This window comes from Cystoisospora suis, assembly GCF_002600585.1.
Source record: "Cystoisospora suis strain Wien I chromosome Unknown contig_1698, whole genome shotgun sequence".
In the NCBI taxonomy this organism is placed as follows: domain Eukaryota; phylum Apicomplexa; class Conoidasida; order Eucoccidiorida; family Sarcocystidae; genus Cystoisospora; species Cystoisospora suis.
In genome coordinates, this window is record NW_027154498.1 from 1 (window position 1) to 18,224 (window position 18,224).

General features: G+C 54.7%; 2 protein-coding genes across 2 annotated transcripts; both read left to right on the forward strand.

The window, feature by feature from the left end:
* Positions 1 to 288: 288 nt before the first annotated feature.
* Positions 289 to 7,348, forward strand: CSUI_003756 (ethylene-responsive rna helicase). The gene is made up of 7 exons (XM_068063951.1): positions 289 to 3,195; positions 4,337 to 4,408; positions 5,083 to 5,175; positions 5,955 to 6,145; positions 6,344 to 6,486; positions 6,882 to 6,955; positions 7,224 to 7,348. The coding sequence occupies exons 1-7, from the start codon at positions 1,621 to 1,623 to the stop codon at positions 7,317 to 7,319; spliced, it is 2,244 nt and encodes a 747-aa protein (XP_067924065.1). The 5' UTR covers positions 289 to 1,620; the 3' UTR covers positions 7,320 to 7,348.
* Positions 7,349 to 8,290: 942 nt separating this feature from the next.
* Positions 8,291 to 17,577, forward strand: CSUI_003757 (uncharacterized protein). Its single transcript, XM_068063952.1, has 9 exons — positions 8,291 to 10,032; positions 10,932 to 11,360; positions 11,827 to 12,062; positions 12,885 to 13,067; positions 13,427 to 13,565; positions 14,304 to 14,488; positions 15,181 to 15,267; positions 16,334 to 16,494; positions 17,453 to 17,577. Exons 1-9 carry the CDS (start codon positions 9,738 to 9,740, stop codon positions 17,499 to 17,501), a joined length of 1,764 nt encoding a protein of 587 aa, XP_067924066.1. The 5' UTR covers positions 8,291 to 9,737; the 3' UTR covers positions 17,502 to 17,577.
* The last annotated feature ends 647 nt before the right edge of the window (positions 17,578 to 18,224 follow it).

Sequence of the window (18,224 nt, forward strand, 5' to 3'; positions counted from 1 at the left end):
GGGCACAACGGAGCCCTGCGAGTCTCGGACGCATACGACACAGGTTGCAGGTTGTGCGGAAGCGCATCGCAGGCGCTGCAGAGCGAAGGACGGCTACCACTAGTTGCTTCGCAACGGCCTACCCGCTCTCTCGCCGCTCGAACACACTATCGACCTGATGCGTTTGAGATGACTGGCGGCCGGTTGGTAGATGCTGGGAGATAGCAAACACCGAGCCGCCACAACCACTCAACGCCGCCGTTTGGTACGGCAATGCACACAGATTAACTGGGTCCGGGAAATTCCCGCCGAGGTTCGGTGCCCCTGGTAAAACAGTACGCGAAGCTGGGCAACATCACGCAGTACAGAAGTACCGGGGAACAGAGATAGTGCCGATCTACAAGTGGCGATGGTCCGGAGCGGCAGGGGGAGTCAGATTGGGGGGTCGTCGGGCTCGCAGCTACTCAGCCCCGCGAAGAAGGCCCTCAACGGTCTTTCAGGTTACCGAGCGCTACCCTAACACACTGCAACAGACACGAACAAACGGAGTCACTCGCTCTGCCGAAGTTCTGCAACGCTCTTGTTGCGTCTCCTAACCCTAGACGGTAGAACGTAAACTAAGCCGCTGGTCTGAAAATGTTCTGCCCGACGGCGAAAGAGATCGGCATGCAACGCAGACGGTTGGTGCTTCGCCCCCTGACAGCAGGAAATGACACGGCGGAGTCGGAGTGCCGAAGAATTGAAAGTCGCCGTGAAGGCGTGGGCCTTTCTTTCTCTTTAGGTTAACGGCGAAACACTTGACCCGGCTCTAGGCGGCTCTGTCGTCTTGACTCACAGCAGCGGGACGACGTGTGCGATGTTCTCGACAGCAAAGCAGCTGGAGCCGCGACTTCGGTACGTACAGCATTTTCGCGATCCTTCAGTGGCTCGCTTTTTTTTCTGTCTTCTCTGCTCTCCAGATGGACTTCCGCGCTAGGATGGCATGACAAGTTTCCTGTGTATGCCGCTCCCTGAAACCACGCCTACACGAGCGCGACACCCCCCGGCAGTCCTGTCGGGACGTGGACCTTCCGATTGCTGGCCCTCGGTGCTGCATCTGCCTTGTCTCCCGTCACGGGCAAGCACGTGGAGTCTCTGCCCTTGTCCATCTTGGTTTGAGGCCCCGCTTCGCCAAACAGGGAATGCATTCTTACCAGCTAGGAGCCAACGGCTACGCCCCACACCTCCTACACCGTGGAAGTTGGCAGGCGGTGCACACGGCCAGCTGCCGCGTTCTTGTGTCTCGCGGCGCCCTTTCCCTGTGTTTTGGTCTTCTGTGCGCGAAAGCGTCTTTCGGTTGAGACTCCGTGTGACGCTCCACAGCCAGCACGCGGACGCAGGGGTGTCGTGTCCAACCGCTTTTGGCACTCACGTCTTTTTCTGGCGCGGCGGCATACGTCCCGAGGTGTAGGAAGTACGGGAGGCCGGAGCCTGCGCCAACCGGGCAGCCAGCTATTGCATTCTGTATCCATTCTCATGCGTGTACCTCAGATGGGAAGCTTGCTGGATAGCGGTAAAGTGAGGTTCGTGTGTGTGTGGCGACTTGGCTTTTCGAAATCGTTGAGCTGGCCTGGTCCCCTTCGCCACTGTTGACTCGCAGCAATGAGACTCCCCTTGTTCTTGCAAAGCGCCCCGCTTAAGGGCTGCGCCTCACAGAGTATGAGAATGCCTTCAGATTCGGTGCAACTCAGTGTGAGGCGGTTCCCGTTCTTTTCTACTGTCCGGCGTTTGATAAGGGGGGGCGGGACGGTGACTCGGTACACCGGGTCGATGCCTCCCCCTCGTGCCTGTGCTCGCGGAGAGTATCGATCTGAGCAAGCAGCTCAATGTGGGCCTCCCCAGCAGGGCCGCAGCCGCTACTTTTCATCTGCTCGTGGCGCTCCCGCCGCTGTTTTTGAAACAGATGGCCGGGGAACTGCCTCGACGCCACACTGGAACGGGAATGCTGACCCGTCTCCTCGCAGTCACGCCCCTCTGCCTGTCCCCGAGGCGTATTCTGGTCGTGCTCTACCACCGTTGTATGGTTCCGGCGACAACTATCTGCACGCCAGCTCACCCATAGGCGCACTGCCTGCAGCACAGCCCTGCAGCAACCGTCGCTTGTCTCCTCACTCTGAGGAGGCCGACTGTGCTTCACCGTCTTGTGTGCCGTGCGGTCCTCCTCCCAGCCAACCCCCTTCGGGAGTGCGCGCCTGGCCCTGTACTCATCCGGGACCTCCGGTCCAGTCAAGGACTTCTGCGTATCCGAGCCGCTCCGTGCCCCCATATGCGCATTCAGACGCAGACCCGAGTGTGTACGGCCTCAGCAACAGATCCGGTTTCTCGTCCCCCGCCCCTCACGGGGCCGGGGAGGCACAGCGCAACAACTGGGACCGAACTTCCTTCTCCCGCAGATCTCCCTCCGGTCAATCCCTCTCTCGAGGGGGATATAGCTCAAACGTCATGGGCTCTAACTTAGTGGAGCCGAGATGGGAAGAAGAAAGGCTTGCCCCAATCCAGAAAAATTTTTACGTGGAGCATCCCGCGGTAGCCTCTCGTTCCAGCGAGGAGGTATCTGCCTTTTTCAGAGCGAATCACCTTCGTGTAGATGGGGAGGCTCCGTTGCCGAAACCGGTTCTTTCTTTCGAAGAGGCTGGGTTCCCCTCCGCCATTGTTAAACAGTTGCACAAGATGCACTTTGCGGAGCCCACTCCAATCCAAAAGATAGGCTGGCCGGTAGCCTTGAGCGGTAGAGACATGGTGGGGATTGCCCAGACAGGCAGCGGGAAAACACTAGGATTTCTGCTTCCTGGACTGGTGCATGCACGGGCTCAACCCGCGCTCAAACCAGGAGACGGCCCGGTGGTGCTGGTTCTCGCACCTACCCGCGAGCTTGCCATGCAAATCCGCCATGAGTGCGTCAAGTTTACCGATGGCCTGTCCCTGGAGCTCCAAGAAAAAGCGCCCCTCGGAGAAAGTACACCACCGCTCAGGAGGGAGTTCCGAACGGCGTGCGTGTACGGGGGAGTGCCAAGACACGCACAAGCCAGCGAGTTGACTCGGGGTGCGGAAGTGCTGGTGGCTACTCCAGGAAGGCTCCTGGATTTCTTGGACCTCGGAACGACAAATCTTAAGCGTGTATCCTACGTTGTTTTGGATGAGGCCGACAGAATGATGGACATGGGGTTCGAGCCGCAGGTAATCTAGAACCGAATCTGATCTCCGCGAGTACTTAGGCCAAGCACGCAATTCACTCAGGTGCCAAACCGGACGTAACAGGGTACGTGCGGGCAGCTTGTCTTCAGTCGCTAGTTGAGCTTCTGTTCCTTCCTGCAGCTCTGTACGGATCTGTGCCATCTGCTGGACGCCAGCGGTGTGTGCAACCGGTTAGCTTGCACGAGTGATGAGTCGTGCTGTCTTTTTGACCCATTCCGGCCACCAGCCGGGGCTGCGTGAGGACATTGACCCCGATCACGGCACAGGGCAAAGTGACTGCTAACACGACTGCCAGCGGGTGGGCACGCTCGTGTGTGAGATGGCTTAAGAACCAAGAATACCCGTTCCATGCTGGCTGTTGAAATAGGCGTGGGTCTTCTGAGCGAAAGTCGGGGAGAGCCCCAATGCCTTGGATCGCAGCGTGTCCTTCCAGAGCCTTTTCTGCTGTTTCACGCACGCAAGACCAATCCCGCACCTGAGCTCAGCCTCTCCGCAAACGCACCTTCTCAGCCGGATGGATACTTCGTTGTTACAGTCCTCGCAGCCTCTGATAATTCGACGTACCCGAAAGACGCATATAGTCAGTTCGTGTCCCGCGTGGCTCTCACATAATGGTCTGGAAAACAATCGAGCGCGTTGTCGTACGTGTGCCGCCTGGCGCAGTCTTCTGGATTAAAGGCTCTTCTCTTCTTTCGCGTAGAGGCATGGCTTGCCTTTGACAAAATCGGCAGCGTTGCATGTGTGTTTCGGAAACAGGCAGGCGCAGAACATCTGAGGGGTACAAAGCGCACTTGCTGTTGCGGGGCCTATAGAGGGCGCTTCGGGATGGACGCTGAATTCCATGTCCTGCTGTCCTGTGCTGCGGAGCAGTGTATACAGCAAGTGTCTTGGAAAAGGCGAATGTGACAGACACTGCGGCAGACAGAGACGGCACTCTTTTGTTCATGCGGTCTTGTCAGCATGGTTGATTTATCTGTCTGCGGCACCCTGGGTTGGCCTCGGGGCGGGACAACGTCCGTATTCCTGTACAAAAACGGCTGTCCGGGGCCACTTCTGCGCCATTGAAGCTCTCGTGTTGTTTGCGTTGTGGCGTGACGCCCGCACACATGGCTGCGGTTGTTAGGTGCGGAAAATTTTCTCCCAAATTCGACCAGATCGCCAGACTTTGCTTTGGTCCGCCACTTGGCCACGAGAGGTACAGAAACCTACGTGGCTTGGCGTGGTGATGGGTATTCCGCAGGCAGCTTCCTTTTCTGCACAGCAGTTGTCACTTGTAGCCAGTGGTGCCGTCGCCCATGGATCTGTTGCTGTCGTGTTGTTTCAGCGGTGTTTGTCGTTTCGATAGCTCTCCGCACGTAAACGTGTATCCACTCACATTCAGTTGTAGGCGAGGAGGTGTGTATTCGTCAGCTGAAGCGGGGCAGGCAGTGCGGCCTTGCCCTAGTCGAGTCGCAACAGTGATCTCCTAAGCGCAGCAGCCTGGTGTTGCTCTCTACCTGGTAGATTCACGCCAAGGTCAGTCGAGTACATTTTTGTGAGTCTGTGCTAGGTTCGCGCGCGCTTGCGTTCACTTCGTCCATGTGTCCATCTTGATGGTAGTCTGGTTCGCCTTCGCGGACGAGTACGGGAGACACCAGTTGGTGTTTCACCGGCTCCAGCAAGTTTGAGAGCTCGCTGCAGCATGCCGTTCTCCCACAGACCGTGTGCAGTGTGTCCGCTGAGATAGCATGCGAAAGGACGACGGCCGAGATGGAGCCCTGAATTCAGCGCACCCTCTCGGCCATTCCAGCCCTGAACTGTGTCGGCGAAGATCGCTTGATCACTGATTCTAGCATGCGCGTGTTGCCCCGATTCTGTCTTTTATCCCAGGTGCGGGGACTGGCCGGTACGTTTTGTCGATCACAAGTCGTGAAGCTGCAGGTTGGTAGCGCTGAGCTGCAAGCGAATGCGAATGTCACTCAGGTAAGTTGCCAAGAGTGCTTTCAACTCTTTCCATACCTTCAATGCCTGCTGCCGGAGTGGCAGCGGTGGCTGGACAGACGGTGCGAAGCCATGGTGCCGGTGTGCTGTCCGACACATCCTTGTGATGCAGGGGTTGACGGGGCAGGCACTGACCCGAACCAACCGGGGTGTATATTTTGAGGTGGCTAACGGTTTCTCGTGGTGCGTCAGGTAGCTAAATCTGCTGACGAATCTGACTCTTGCCTTACGTGCGACTGTTGAGCGGACTCCGGCCGTCAGGAAAAGCATTTCGGATAGCGTCAATAGACCGGCTTTATCCAAGCTGCTAAAGAGCGTCCACGTTGCCAGGCTACTAACAAGCACCCGAGTGTTGCCGGGGTCCGTCTTCACTTTGTTTCTTTCGATGTAGCGTAACCGATGCTGACGTGTGCGCACGCACGCCATAAAACGGCTGACTTGGTCACTTGGCATGCCCGCTTGTCTTGGCTCCAGCTGCTGTTCTCAAGGATGTCGCTATCGCTTCCACCGGGAGCCCGCTGCGAAGCGGTCCGCAGGAGTGCATGGCTGCTGACCTACGAGTAGCGTGGGTGAAACTTTTTCTGTTGGTGTGGGTGGAATTTGCTTGCGATGTCCGAGTGATATCGGGGGTTCACAATATTAGTCATGCCTTTGGAGGGTGTTCCGCTTCCTGTTCTGCAGTCTGACAGAAATCTGTGAGTGGAGCTGATTTTTTGTCAGTCACGTAGAGCTGGGGTACACTTTCGCTTGTTGCCGTGCAGCGGGTCGAAGTCGTCTCCTCAGGACAGCTTCAGCAGCGGTTGTTCAGCGTCCTTGAAGAGTTAGCTGGAAGAAAAACTTTGGTGTTCTGCGAAACCAAACGACAGTGCGACCAGCTTTGCAGGGAACTGCGTTACCGTCGACTCCGGGCGCTAGCCATACACGGAGACAAGGAGCAAAGAGAACGCGACAGGTGTGTGAATTCGCGGCTTTTGCCTCGCCCCTAGAGGAAACAGGATGTTGCTTGGTGAGCGGGAGCTGTTCTGTTCCGCTCGGGACCACGAGCATACATGTAGATTTGCTTTGCCGACGCCTCCGCTGGTTGGGCTGCCACAACAAGCAGAGAGTGCCCAGTTCGGTGTTTGATCTGTTGCTCTTTGCATCTGTTCAGGATTTTGCATGACTTCCGCACAGGGCATTGCGACATTCTCATTGCGACCGATGTCGCCAGCCGGGGTCTAGACATTCACGATATCCAATTTGTCATCAACTACGACGTCCCTAAAAATATTGAGTCCTACATCCATCGTATTGGTGGGCCTCTACGAGATTTCTTCGGGCAGTTACGTGCCGGGTGGTCGGTTGCCGGTCGACTGTGCTTAGCTCAGTGCCACTCATTCCTAGAAGTCCTACATCCTCTTGGCGCTGACCGCTTCTGGGGCGCGAGCGGTGGCGACTGGAGGAAGAGCGCAGTTCTTGATGTACTCGAAAGTCTCGTTCTTTCTTTGATACTCAGTGAGCAGGAGGCGAGCAGGTTTTGTGACGTGGTGTAAACTGTTTCTTCTGAAGTGTCGCCGCCCGGGTGAACGAGGTGTCTCTCCACGGAGAAAAGATCGTCCAGGTAGAGATCTTTGTGGGGATTCTGGATCCTTTGCGACCCCCGGCCCCCCATTGTCAACATTCAGCTCTTGTGCGGACTATGTTCACAGGTCGGACCGGCCGAGGAGGAAGCACGGGGACGGCAATAAGCTTCTTCCAATACGACTTTTTTGCCCCGGAGAAAGTAAGCCGCGTCTTCATCCTTTACCATCAATGTTGCCTCCTGATTCACGTGAACAGAACCTGTAATGGCAGTGCTGGGCCGTCAACTATGGATCGGCGCCGCCTGGCTGTCGTGGTACTGGGTAACGCTCCAGTCTGCTTTCAGCCGACAAGGAGAAGTGGCTGCCATCGTGGAACCCTCTTGGCGCCGACGGGGAACTAGTTTGAGCAGCTCTAGCTGTTTTCAACTGCGGCATTCTGTGACGGCGCTTGTGATTGATTGCTTTCAGGTGAACATGGCAAAGAAAATATGCGAAGCCATGCGCTCTGTCGGCCAAGACCCGCCGGAGGAGCTTCAGCGCATAGAGTGTCGAACAGCGGCGTAGCCGTGATGTCTCCCTTCAGCGATTTTCTCAGGATTGCTCGTCAGCGATCGACGTGTGCTTCTTTCACGGTAGAGAACGCGCGAATTGTCTTCAATGTTTCCGGAAGACATCTGTTTTGTGCTCTCATGAAACTTGGGATCGTGTCTGTCCCAACTGCTTATGCGATAGGACCCTACAAGCTCAACCTCTCTCAGTTATGCCTTCAGCGTGCGTTCGTTTGAGCCGGCTGCTCCTTGACCTCGGGAAACCACCGCATTCTCATGGTTTTTGTACGTCTTGGCAAAGAGCAGACCCTTCGAAAGTCGAGGAACCGCCACAAACACTGAACCAGCTACCAATCTGGAGCCGCTGCCTGTGCAATGGTAGGAGCTTCGGTTGACCTCGCAAGGCGAGAAAAACACCGGAAAATCAAAACGCTCCAAGAGGAGAGGGGATCCTGGCTGGCTCACTCCTCGAAGTCTTGGAGCTAAAAGCGACAAAAACCGCTCGCTGCAGATGTCGGGAAGCCGCGTCAAGGGCCGGCAGTGCATTCTTGTTTGTCTTTGGAGTGTAAGATGATGTTGAGTCGCTGCTCTGTAAGTGACAGCACCGGAACACTCGCAGAAGTAACCGGTCCCGCACTCAGCATGAAGCCATTGCACTACGTGCAGTCGACCCTTGAGTGGTCGGCTGTGTCGCGGCACCGCGACCGGCGTGGCCGGAGAGAACCCAGTTCCTCTCTGATACAATTTTGAACTCCGATGGAACTCCCATATTCGTCCCATGCACCTCACGCCGCTAGAGCGCCCGTGGACGCTTTGTGAATTGATTCTGACTCATTCAACTGCCGCTATTAGCGTGTCGCAGCTTTGCATGCGGCTGGAGTGTTGAGCGTGCGGAGACCGCGGGTGCTCCTCTTCACACATCGGAAGCGAACAGCCGTGGCATGCCGGATAATTCTCGACGCAAGCAGGAAACGCGCATGGAAAAAACTCAAGTCTCTCACGAGAAGTACGACCGGCCGGGCGACAGAAAAGTTCGATGGTGACTGCGTCGGAGCACCGTAGTACCTATGTTGAGGTGCCCTCTTGTCACTGTTCCCTCATATTGCTTCTAATCATCTCGAGACCCGGAGACGGGACGGCGCGATGTATAGGCAGATCTGAAAGCTTTTCTTGCAAACATAGAGTATTTGCAACTCAAACTTACAGTTTTGCCTCAGGAGAGCACAGGGCCCGCGGGAACTACTTCGGCGGGGTGCTGGATCCGGTGCCCTCAGACCCTTCCTCATTGTGGCATCTCCGTCGTCGCTTGGTTAGACCGCCCTTCGGCAGCATTTCCCAGTATGACATCTCGAGACGCATCCGCTTGGTGAGCGACCTGGGAGAGGCGCTCGCGTTCAGCTCAGGTCGTACGGTTGCGCAGTGTCCATCCGTCTCGACCGGGGGTGCGTCTAGGAGCTGGCAGCCACATCGAGCATCGACACCGCGCGTCCCAAACCGGTGCTGACTGGATCGCGTATTGTGGGTTTTCGTCAAGTCTACAGTCTGAAAGTTGGGCTACGTTGAGGAAGCTCGTTTGCGATAGTGTCGAAATAGATTTCATGATCTCGGTCGCTCAAACCCAGGTGTTACGTTTACTTGCTATCGGGCAGGTGTGCCATTGGCTGGATGCCGCATGCATTAGGATTCTTGGACTGAGAAAGTAGCGTGGAACCAGATCAAGCTTTACCTGGGAGCCTGCAGGTGTCCTTTGTTGCTCCTGGAGAATTAGACCGCTTCGTAGCTTTTTCTCGTCTTGCTGGCTTGAGCGTCTCATTGCGAACTTCTCAAGTTTATTTTTTTCGTCGCCTTTTAGCACCTCCTGTCTGCGGAGTGTAGTGGTATCCGGGGCGCGCGAACAGGTTCCGTTAGCTGCACCGGAGTTCGTTGTTCCACCTCGTTTTTCTTCCGGGATGATATCTCCGCGGGTTCTGCGAGGTAGCATGTGACTCGGACATGACCGTCTCGCGGTCGTAAGAAGGAGTTCCTGGCGACTGGACCCACGTGTAGAGGCGTCTCCTCCGTCATATCGTTCCTTGTCTCGCGCGCTCTACTCGCGCTTGCGGCCTGAGGGAGATGCTTGCCTAGTGACACGGGATCCGTGTCACCCAACAAAGCAACTCGCCACGGACAGGGGGCACTGCAGAATCGCAACGACGCGCGCGTGACGCTGGCGGCACACTGTGCCACAGGCTTGCCTGCTGGGGAGTGCTGAAATAGCGTCTCTCGCCAACTTTCCAATCAGTCATTGTTTGTGTGACTTGCTTCTTGGCTGTTCTTTGGGGTCAGCGGTTCCCCGAGTCTGGTTATTGTGCCAGCTTTTGGTTCGTCGCACCTCGTGAGCTTCCATCAGGTGTGTCTTGCAGCTGTCCAGAGAGAGTGTCTTAGGATACTCACGATGGCGTCCGGTCAGACCTCGTCAGGAGCGGGTGATTTCTTAAGCTCTCTCGATGTTTGGGGTGTGTTCGGAGGGAAGGAGTCTGGAGAGCCGTCACGGGATCGCGAGAAACCGGAAGATGAGAACAGTTCTCCTAGCGTGGCGGAGAAGCGGGAGGCAGCCGACGTGCCGCCTGCGTCTGTGCCCTCATCAGAAACGGATTCATCTAGTTCGGGAGGTGTTTCTGGTTTCTTCGACGGCATTTGGAGGTGGGGAAGCTCCGCGGATCCGTCCCAATGGAATGACCATTCCACAGGTAAAAAAAAACTGTCATGCTCGTCATAGCGTGCCTCGCGCGAGGTCACTCCCCTACGAAGCTGATATTGGATTTTCCATCTTTATTCTCGCCATAGTCTGTTTCGGTGGATGCACTACGCTGTTTTCATGTATTCCTTGGTTTGACGAAAGCTTCTCTGCACTAGGCTTCAAGTTCATCGCCCACTGGAGTAGCCAGGCAGATACTCCTTTTCTACAGTCTCCACTCGACTCCGGACCAGGCGGCTTGCCAGTGGGGGCAGGGTTTCCTTTTCTCTTATACAGGTGTCTTTTCTCCGTCTGAACTGATGGAGGCTTGCGGTCCGAACTCAGCATTTATTGTTCTCGTGCTAGAGTGTTGAGTAAACGAGCCCTGCAGGAAATGACAGCGTGTCCGGTCAAGCCAACTGTATCGCCGCTGCGGTTGTTTGCATGCTAGATGCTTGCCTGTAGTAAATATGTGTCTTTAGAGTCGCGGCTAAGTGGGCATCGTCTGGGTCGTGTACGGTGTAGGTTCACTGTTTTCAGACCGGACAACACCGGTGTCTGCTTTTTTGTGCTGGAGGAGCTGAGGGTCTGTCGAAAGTGCATGCCAGTTACTAGTGACACTGGGTGGAAGTGCCGTCTAGACAGGTGACATCGTATGTATCAGTGTTGAGAGAAAAGAGACTCGGATTTCAATGTTCTCAGAGTACGCAATCTGGCTTGGCCATCCCTCGGGAAGGGCTCTTTCCTCGAGATGAGATTTTCGGACCGTCGCTAGCTGTTGTTTGTTTCCGCCTTCCGTATCCCGCGTCCTTGTGGTACATTCGTAGCAGCCCGGGCATTCCGCAGGCGCTGATATGCTAGACACGGGTTAGCGGGTTGGTCCGTGTTCGCCGGTACTTTTTCTACCTTCAGGTTACTCGCTTCCGGCAGAAGCAGCGGAGGTCCTCCAAGGAGTCAAACCGGATAGCGGCAATGACGACTCTCCGTCACTTAAGGCTTTACCTGCCCCGGACAGTCAAGGGAAGGAAAATAGCGGGCGCCAGGAAACTGAAGAGGGGGATTCAGCAGCAGAAAGAGGCCAGGGTCAGGCTTCCACTCCGGGGTCATCAACGACTAAGGGGACAGGAGAAAGGAGCAATGCCAGCTCCGCCGGCCGGAGCGAGGATTCTTCACCAAAGCCACTGAAGAAGGTGGTGGACACTAGTTTTTATGACGCCTTAGAAGTAACTCCAGACGCATCGGCAGCGCAAATCAAGAAGGCCTACTACAAGCTTGCTTTGAAATGTCATCCGGATAAGAACCCCGGTGACCCGGAGGCCAATAAGAAGTTCCAGAAGATTGGTAAGTCGTTGGGACCGTTTCGCGTTGTCCTCGCTCGTCTTGGTGCATAAGATCAGCACAGGCGTAGAAACCAGTCGGACACAGTAGGCAGTTTCAGTGACTGCTGCCGGCCCTCTTACTTCGTGTTTGTGGCATAGCAGCTGAAGGAAAAAGGCGTTGAAGATGTGGTCACGCGATGAAGGCAAAGCCAGTTCCTTGCCTCCCATCTTTCTACACTGGTTAACGGTTTCAACACTGTTGTGAGAAAAAAGAATGAGAAAGAGGCTGACAGATTTCAGCCTGCCCAGGGAAAATTTGGTCAGTTCCCCTGGCCAGCAGGATCCGCGGTTTCGAAGTAGACGAAGCGGCTGAACACCGTAGCGCCAGGCTAATTCGGAAGCAACAAAAGAAGGATGCCTTGCCGAGCGTAGCTTGGGGCAGTCAGACGAGTATTTCGTTGGGGGGCAGATGCGGGTGTGTTTCTCAGGCGAAGCCTATCAGGTGCTGAACGATCCGAAGCGAAGAGAACAGTATGACAAGTATGGTCTGGAGGCGACTCAGAATATGAAGCTTATAGATCCCGCTCTTTTCTTCATGATGCTTTTTGGGTCGGAGCAGCTCGATCCGTGGATTGGAAAGCTCAAGATGGCTCACCTAGTGGAAGTAATCTCACAAAGCGACGACGGGGGAGGGTATTTCGAAGGTGGCGGCGCCAACAGCAAAGTGAGGGTCACAAATGGAATTTTGGACCATTTCGCGTGGTACTGAAGCTGAGGGCCGAGGGAGAGTGAGGGCGGTATGGCGTCAGACAGCGCTTTCATGTGAATTAGACCTGTATATCTTGATGGTACGCGCAACAGGTGACCTATGTTCAGCTGTCTGGCGTCCTCCCGTTCCTAATGTGCACTCGAGTGTTTTTACCCACGACATGTCTCCGGAAGGTCAGTGCTGACGGGCTCATCTGCAGGCGCCGTCCTGGTGGGGCGGAGCTGTTGCGGGTGTATTATCGCCTTGTTTCTGTGATGCCCTTCGGACATGGATGTGATTTCTACCACAGGAGGTGTTGGGAGTTGTGTGGCGTCGACCACTCACGTGTCTCATGTTTCTCGTCCTTACCAAGGGCGCACATGGGAAGGAATTTTGCAAGACGAAGAAATAGGAGCTACGTAGTCAGTTCGTGGAGCTACATCCAGTGTTCTGGGGCGATCAGCTCCTTTGGGCGGCTGTGCCAATGCGTGCAGGCTCCCTTTCGCTGCTGGCGACTTGCTCATAGCGTACAGCAGAAGCCTCCCCTTAGCTATACTGCCGCTTGGACAACGTGGTTGTACTTCTGCTCTGTTCCATATCGTATGGCTAGAGGAAAGCTTCTGTGCGCTCAGGGGTCTCCCTGTGAGTGACACTTGTGGAGGGCCCTCTTGCCTCGTGGGGCACCAGGACGCGAGCTTATCTCTTCGGCTGAGGAAGAATTGTAATCGCGTTTCTAACGCAGTCTTCCTACTGGGAGACCAGTGCCTCTCTTCGAGTGTACCTGACCCTTGTGCGCAGGAAGTGTCTCCGGATTTGTCGGCAAAGCAAAGAGAAAAAATCATGCAGGAGATGGAGGCGGAGCAGAGGCGGCGCGAAGTTACTTTGGCTTTGGGACTTCGTGATAGGATTCAGCCTTACGTCGACGGAGACGAAGTACAGTGGAGGCGAGATATGAGTAATGAAGTTACAGCATTGTGTGAGGTGAGGATGACCTCACTAGTCCGGTTTTTCTCACGCGGTCGAGCCAGAAAACGCAAAACAAAGGAAAACGTTCATACTGTAGGTGAGGTTGTGTTACAGCATCTGGGAGACGCTAGCGAAGGTAATCGGTTAAGCTGTAACAGTTCTCGGTGTGATTGTAAACAAGGTGCGTGATCGCTGGGTTCTTGGTGTATGCCAATAGGTTTCCGCGTTTGCTCTTCTCGAGTCCGTGCTGGCGGCTCTGTATGCGCAACGGCTTGCTGGTACGGGAATGTCTGTTTTTTTCACTTTCTTTAGCCTACAACGAGTTGAAGCATACTTGCTCTCCTAGTACTTCTTCATTGGGTATTTGCGTGCAGTCGTCGTTCGGAGACTCAATTGTCGAGTCACTTGGGTGGACGTACGAGAACCTCGCGGATGCGTACCTTGGCGAGGTGCAAACTGCTTGGGGTCTTGGCGCGACTCTCGCCAATGTGCAAGCAACAGGGCGAAGCATTGGTAAGATCTCCTCACTTGAGAATGTACTCGGGATGACAAGCGCTTTTGATGGAAGCGCGGCGGTGAGCCGAGCAATCGGGCACCCTAGGGGGGGTATCAGTCGTGTTTCGAATATTTCTTCGTCCCGTCGCTTCTCCAGTCACAGTAGGACAAAATGTTTTCGGATTTGTAGATGGCGTACTTGCAGGAACGCGGCTTCGGTGCTATGCCCCCGACTGTGTTCAGTATATATGGAAGTTTTGCTGGAGTCTCACTCTTAGGACTATTTGTTCTTTGTTGCTCGTGACTTGTGTCCGATCGCTCTTTGTTGACGTCTTTTCCCTGTCACGACGACACCCTGGCTGCGGGGTGTTGCAGACGTAGCGGATAGCAGAGTATTATGCACGTTGCCAGTGGAGAACGTGTTCTCCCACTGTCTGGTTGGGGCATCGTAAATAAAGAATGTCTTTTCCCTTTATGGGATTTAGATTCCTCTTTGCCATTTTTGCTCCAAGTGTCTTCTCTAGCCGTAATAGCCGAACCGTGTTGCACTACGCCATAACATAAACCAGGAGGCTCGAGCGTGGAATCGGACGCTTTCGGAGTGTCGTTGCGACACTTGTATGTAGGCTTTTGTTGAAAGCGCGCCGTTTCGGGAGACTTGCGTCACGGTTTTTTTCGTGTCTTCTGTATCTAAGTCGTTAAGAACGTGCTCGCGGTATATCTTTTTCTGATGAAGTTGTGTTTTCATGCATATAGGGAACACATTTGCAGTAGCAAGATCCATGGTGCAGGCAGCTGTGGCGGCGACTGACATCCATGCGCGTCAAGAACAGAAGAAAAAGGAAGCCTCTGGAGGTTCCGGAAGTGGGGATGGTGCGGGCGCCAGCAACGGAGGAAGCGCCCAAACGAGTGCCGGTCCAGCACGTCTCGACACGCACGAGGTAAAAACTGTCTTCAGTGGTTCATTCGTTTGGGGTTGCTGTCCGTGTCCGCTCCGTTGTTCTCAACTCCTGTTCCTCTCGTATGATGTCTTAGAAGAGTATGCATGAGCTGATACGAGATGCTTGAGTAATAGATCCTGACTCTCTCGCGTACTTGGGCCCGCAGCACCTTTGACAAGAAGACGCTTGTCCCCTGTGCAGGATTCGAAGACAGTAAATGTCGGAGCATAATGTAGATGGTGTCAGACTGGTGTTGACGGAATGGCGAATACCCTCGCACATCTGTGTAATGTATGGGTATGCATCACGGTGTTCTTTTTTGGACATGTATAATATTCGGCAATTGAAGAGATCCGCAACCGCAGGTTGCACCAGGTCGTTTTGAGACCTGTTCTGCGTGTAGCGCGGCATATGAAGACAGTGTGGTCATGCGCTCTGGTTGAGTGGCAGCGCCAGTCCCCCTTTTGCGACGTCCAGCGTATCTGAGACATATCAAGATGCTTACGCGCTTCTCTGCATGTATAGCTGAAGAATACCCGCCCGTGCCGTTTTACCGCAGGGGCATGGTTGTGTTGCCGAGGCGTCAGCTGTTCTTGCGGAGGACCTCGTTTCTTTTCATGAGTTTCGCAGCACGTCCCTGGTCTGTAGACAATACTAGTGACTGCAAAACCTCTTTTTGCTGTTTTCTTCAGATTGGCCGGGTCGGCGAGATTCTTCAGAGCATCTTGAGTATTGTTCTATACGACGTCGAGGATACGGCAAGGAAGGCTGCTGAGAAAGTGAGTCGTGCTCGTACTCGTAGTCCGTTCTGTGCGTTCATACCGTAGGTGGCGGCCCTGGCTGGCGAACTTGAAGAGGGTGGGACTCAAAGCCGCTGCGCTTGATTCGTGTGCTTCTTTTAGGACACGGCAGCAAGGGGCCGCTCGCCGTTGTTCTGGCATACGTCTCCGGTGCCTGGGACAAAGTGCGGCTCCATCAGCATCTCCTCCTACTGCGCGCACTTTTTTACTGCCTAGTTGAATGGGACGAGTGTGCGACAGGGGGGACAAACGACTGGTTTGCCTAGCTGGTTGGCGGTGTCCTAGTAGTTTTCGAGCGTGGAGCTCGTGGGGCATTCTCATTCGAAGCATACATGTGGACTTTCTCGCCCTTGTGCTGGGACTGGGTCACCTCTCTAGCCGGGGCGCTCGATTTCAATGTGGTGTGGATCACCCACCGTCCAGTCTCGGTGGTCGTTCCATTGCCTGCCTAGCGCATTCGGTTTTGACGCTAGTAGCCGTGGGCAGATTCCTGGCTGGTTCTGAGAAAGGATGTACGGAAACGTCCAGGAGGCGAAACAAGCGGGAGTCCCGGAAACTCATTTTGTGGGGGGGTCGGCAGCGTTTTTCGGATCGGGGAAGCAGGATGTTGAAATCCGCATCACCTTGCCGTTCCTACGTGGAGCTCAGACCCGTCTGCTGTTGAGCTTTCTTAAGAAGCGGAGCGTTTGACGATATCGGGATTAAGAAAGCCCGCTCGTTTCCGACCAAACAAAGGAATCTTAGCTGCGTGGAACGAATGTATGCTTATCGCACCCCATGCCCGCATCCCCAGGCTTGGTTTGGAACGGCCATGCGGGCCGCGTCAAAGTCAGGGGAGAGATGCTCGCTAGAGTGTTGGGAGACGTGCACAGATACTTGGTGGAGTGACATTCGTGCCCGGTAGAGTGTGAGAACGGGTGTGTTATTGTCCGATTCAAGTACTTGGACTGCAGCACCCGTCGGAGTGCGTATTGGGTGGTGATGTTGGCGGAGGACATTGGTATACATTCATGTCTCCCTCTGCCCCCCTTCTTTGTTTTCGTAGGTTTGCCGGGACGAGTCAGTAGATCTCAAGGTCCGAGTCAAGCGTGCAGAGGCACTTCGAATTCTGGGCCACATGATGCAGGAAAAAGGCGCCATGTTCAAGAAGCTGAAGGAGAACAAGAAATTTGACGTCAGCAAACACATGGAGGATGCTTTCATCAAGTAGGATATTGCACAGATAATGCTTGCGGGACTGGCGTCTGTAGATAGTGCCCCGGATTCGTAGATTCAAGAGCTCGCGGACAACAAACAGGGCTCGCGTCTTTAGACGCAAGAAAGAGACAAGACGTTTTTGGAAAAAGCCTACGCGGCATCACGCTGATACTAGGTTGAGCTTCTACCCGCAGCGGGGCTTTTTTCGAAGCTCTGTAGCGCCGTTCTGCCGAGTGACGCTGGCTGGGGGCCACACGATGGGAACAGAAGAGTACAGGACGAGAGGCGTAGTGAACGACTACAACAGCATTTCTCCGTTCATACGCCAGTCGCTCTGCAGCGTGAACTGTGAAAGCTGCACCGTTCACTATTTTTTTTCGTAGCATGCGTGTGTTGTTGATAGATATGTCCCCCGAGTAAGTTTGTGTGCCATGTGAACAGCCACACTTTCCGGGGCACGGCACCAGCCGCTGACACTCAGAGAACTGTAATCGTACATCCTGCGTCGACGCGTCGTCAGACAGAAGGCGGCCGCTTTTAGAATCTTCCACTCTGCGAGTGGCCGCTTTGTCGGCTTACCTTCTTGTGAAAGACGCTCTTGGTTGCTGTGGTACTTGGCACTGTGCACGTCTTCGCCGCGTGGGCCGGCGTCAGTCGCTGTTCCCGGCCTTGAACAGCTCAGATTGGTTTTCTGTAAAAATGTGGGTGAAGAATACATTCGCGGTACCGTTCAGGAGATCCGTGGGTTTTTTTCGGTTCAAGGCACTAAAGCGTACGTGTGGGCTTGGTCCGTGAAGCCGGGGGACTGGTACAAAATATGAAAGCAAATGCCGCTGGTGATGCGATCTCTTCTCCTAGGAGTGGTTGGCGGGGAAAAAATCAGTGCGAGGGGGCACATAGATCAGCTGTAAACCATCTTTGTTCAGGAGAAAGCAGTTTCTTTTTCGTGTGTTCTCTGTTGCTACAGGGCGACCGTTGCGGCCGATGAGAAGAATAATCGGATGCGAGGACCCTAGTCACAAGGTGTCCGTCGTTCCGGCTGCACACCCGGACTAAGTTCCGTCGTACTGGTGCCAGGTGGAGTGGGCGATTCGGCAGGGGTGATCTTTTCTATACCGGTGGACAAGAGAATCGCGGTTCACAGGCCGGCATCGGGTGTAACGGTGGATGCACGGACTTCGACACGCCTCAGCGCATGAAATATTCAAGTGTGTCGGTGACTGTGTGTTGTCGCAGGTTCCTCCAGTTTTTGTGGAAGGAATCCTCAGTGGATTAACCTTTTCTTTTCTTCATACTCAGAGCATGGACATGTTCCGCCCTTCTTGTATGCTTTTCCGCTTTGTAACGGGATTTGTGTGCCGTGCAGCGACTGCAGCAGGATGAACTTTTTGGAGAAGGAGAGTATCATGCTGTGTCAAATCTCTGGTTGCCAAAGTGGACAACACCGTCCCCTCTTGCCAGAGGAGAATCTGCGTTTCTGTTGGTTATCAGCCGTAGCTTTCTTCCCTCTTAGCAGCGAGTGTCTTTATTCTGCATGCTGTGTTGACTTCCGCGCTCATAAATCGGTTTTGGAGGGCTGAGCGTACCAAATCCTTCAGGCGGGCGGCTGTTCTCGTCGCGCGCGAGCTACTGTGATGCTCCACAGGAAGCAGAACCTCTGTTTCCAAGCTCTTGTCTAGGTGGTCAGCAGTGTGGACTGCAGTTCTTCCCGCAATCGCGTGCGAGGTGGCGTTGGCAGG

Excerpts from the sequence above, each read along its gene's own strand:
- CSUI_003756 (XM_068063951.1), top strand. The coding sequence starts at position 1,621 with ATGAGACTCCCCTTGTTCTTGCAAAGCGCCCCGCTTAAGGGCTGCGCC. Across the intron at positions 3,196-4,336 it reads ACATGGGGTTCGAGCCGCAG|GTGCGGAAAATTTTCTCCCA; the intron begins GTAATCTAGAAC and ends TGCGGTTGTTAG. Across the intron at positions 5,176-5,954 it reads CGAATGCGAATGTCACTCAG|CGGGTCGAAGTCGTCTCCTC; the intron begins GTAAGTTGCCAA and ends GTTGCCGTGCAG.
- CSUI_003757 (XM_068063952.1), top strand. The coding sequence starts at position 9,738 with ATGGCGTCCGGTCAGACCTCGTCAGGAGCGGGTGATTTCTTAAGCTCT. Across the intron at positions 10,033-10,931 it reads ATGGAATGACCATTCCACAG|GTTACTCGCTTCCGGCAGAA; the intron begins GTAAAAAAAAAC and ends TTCTACCTTCAG. Across the intron at positions 13,566-14,303 it reads AGCAACAGGGCGAAGCATTG|GGAACACATTTGCAGTAGCA; the intron begins GTAAGATCTCCT and ends TCATGCATATAG.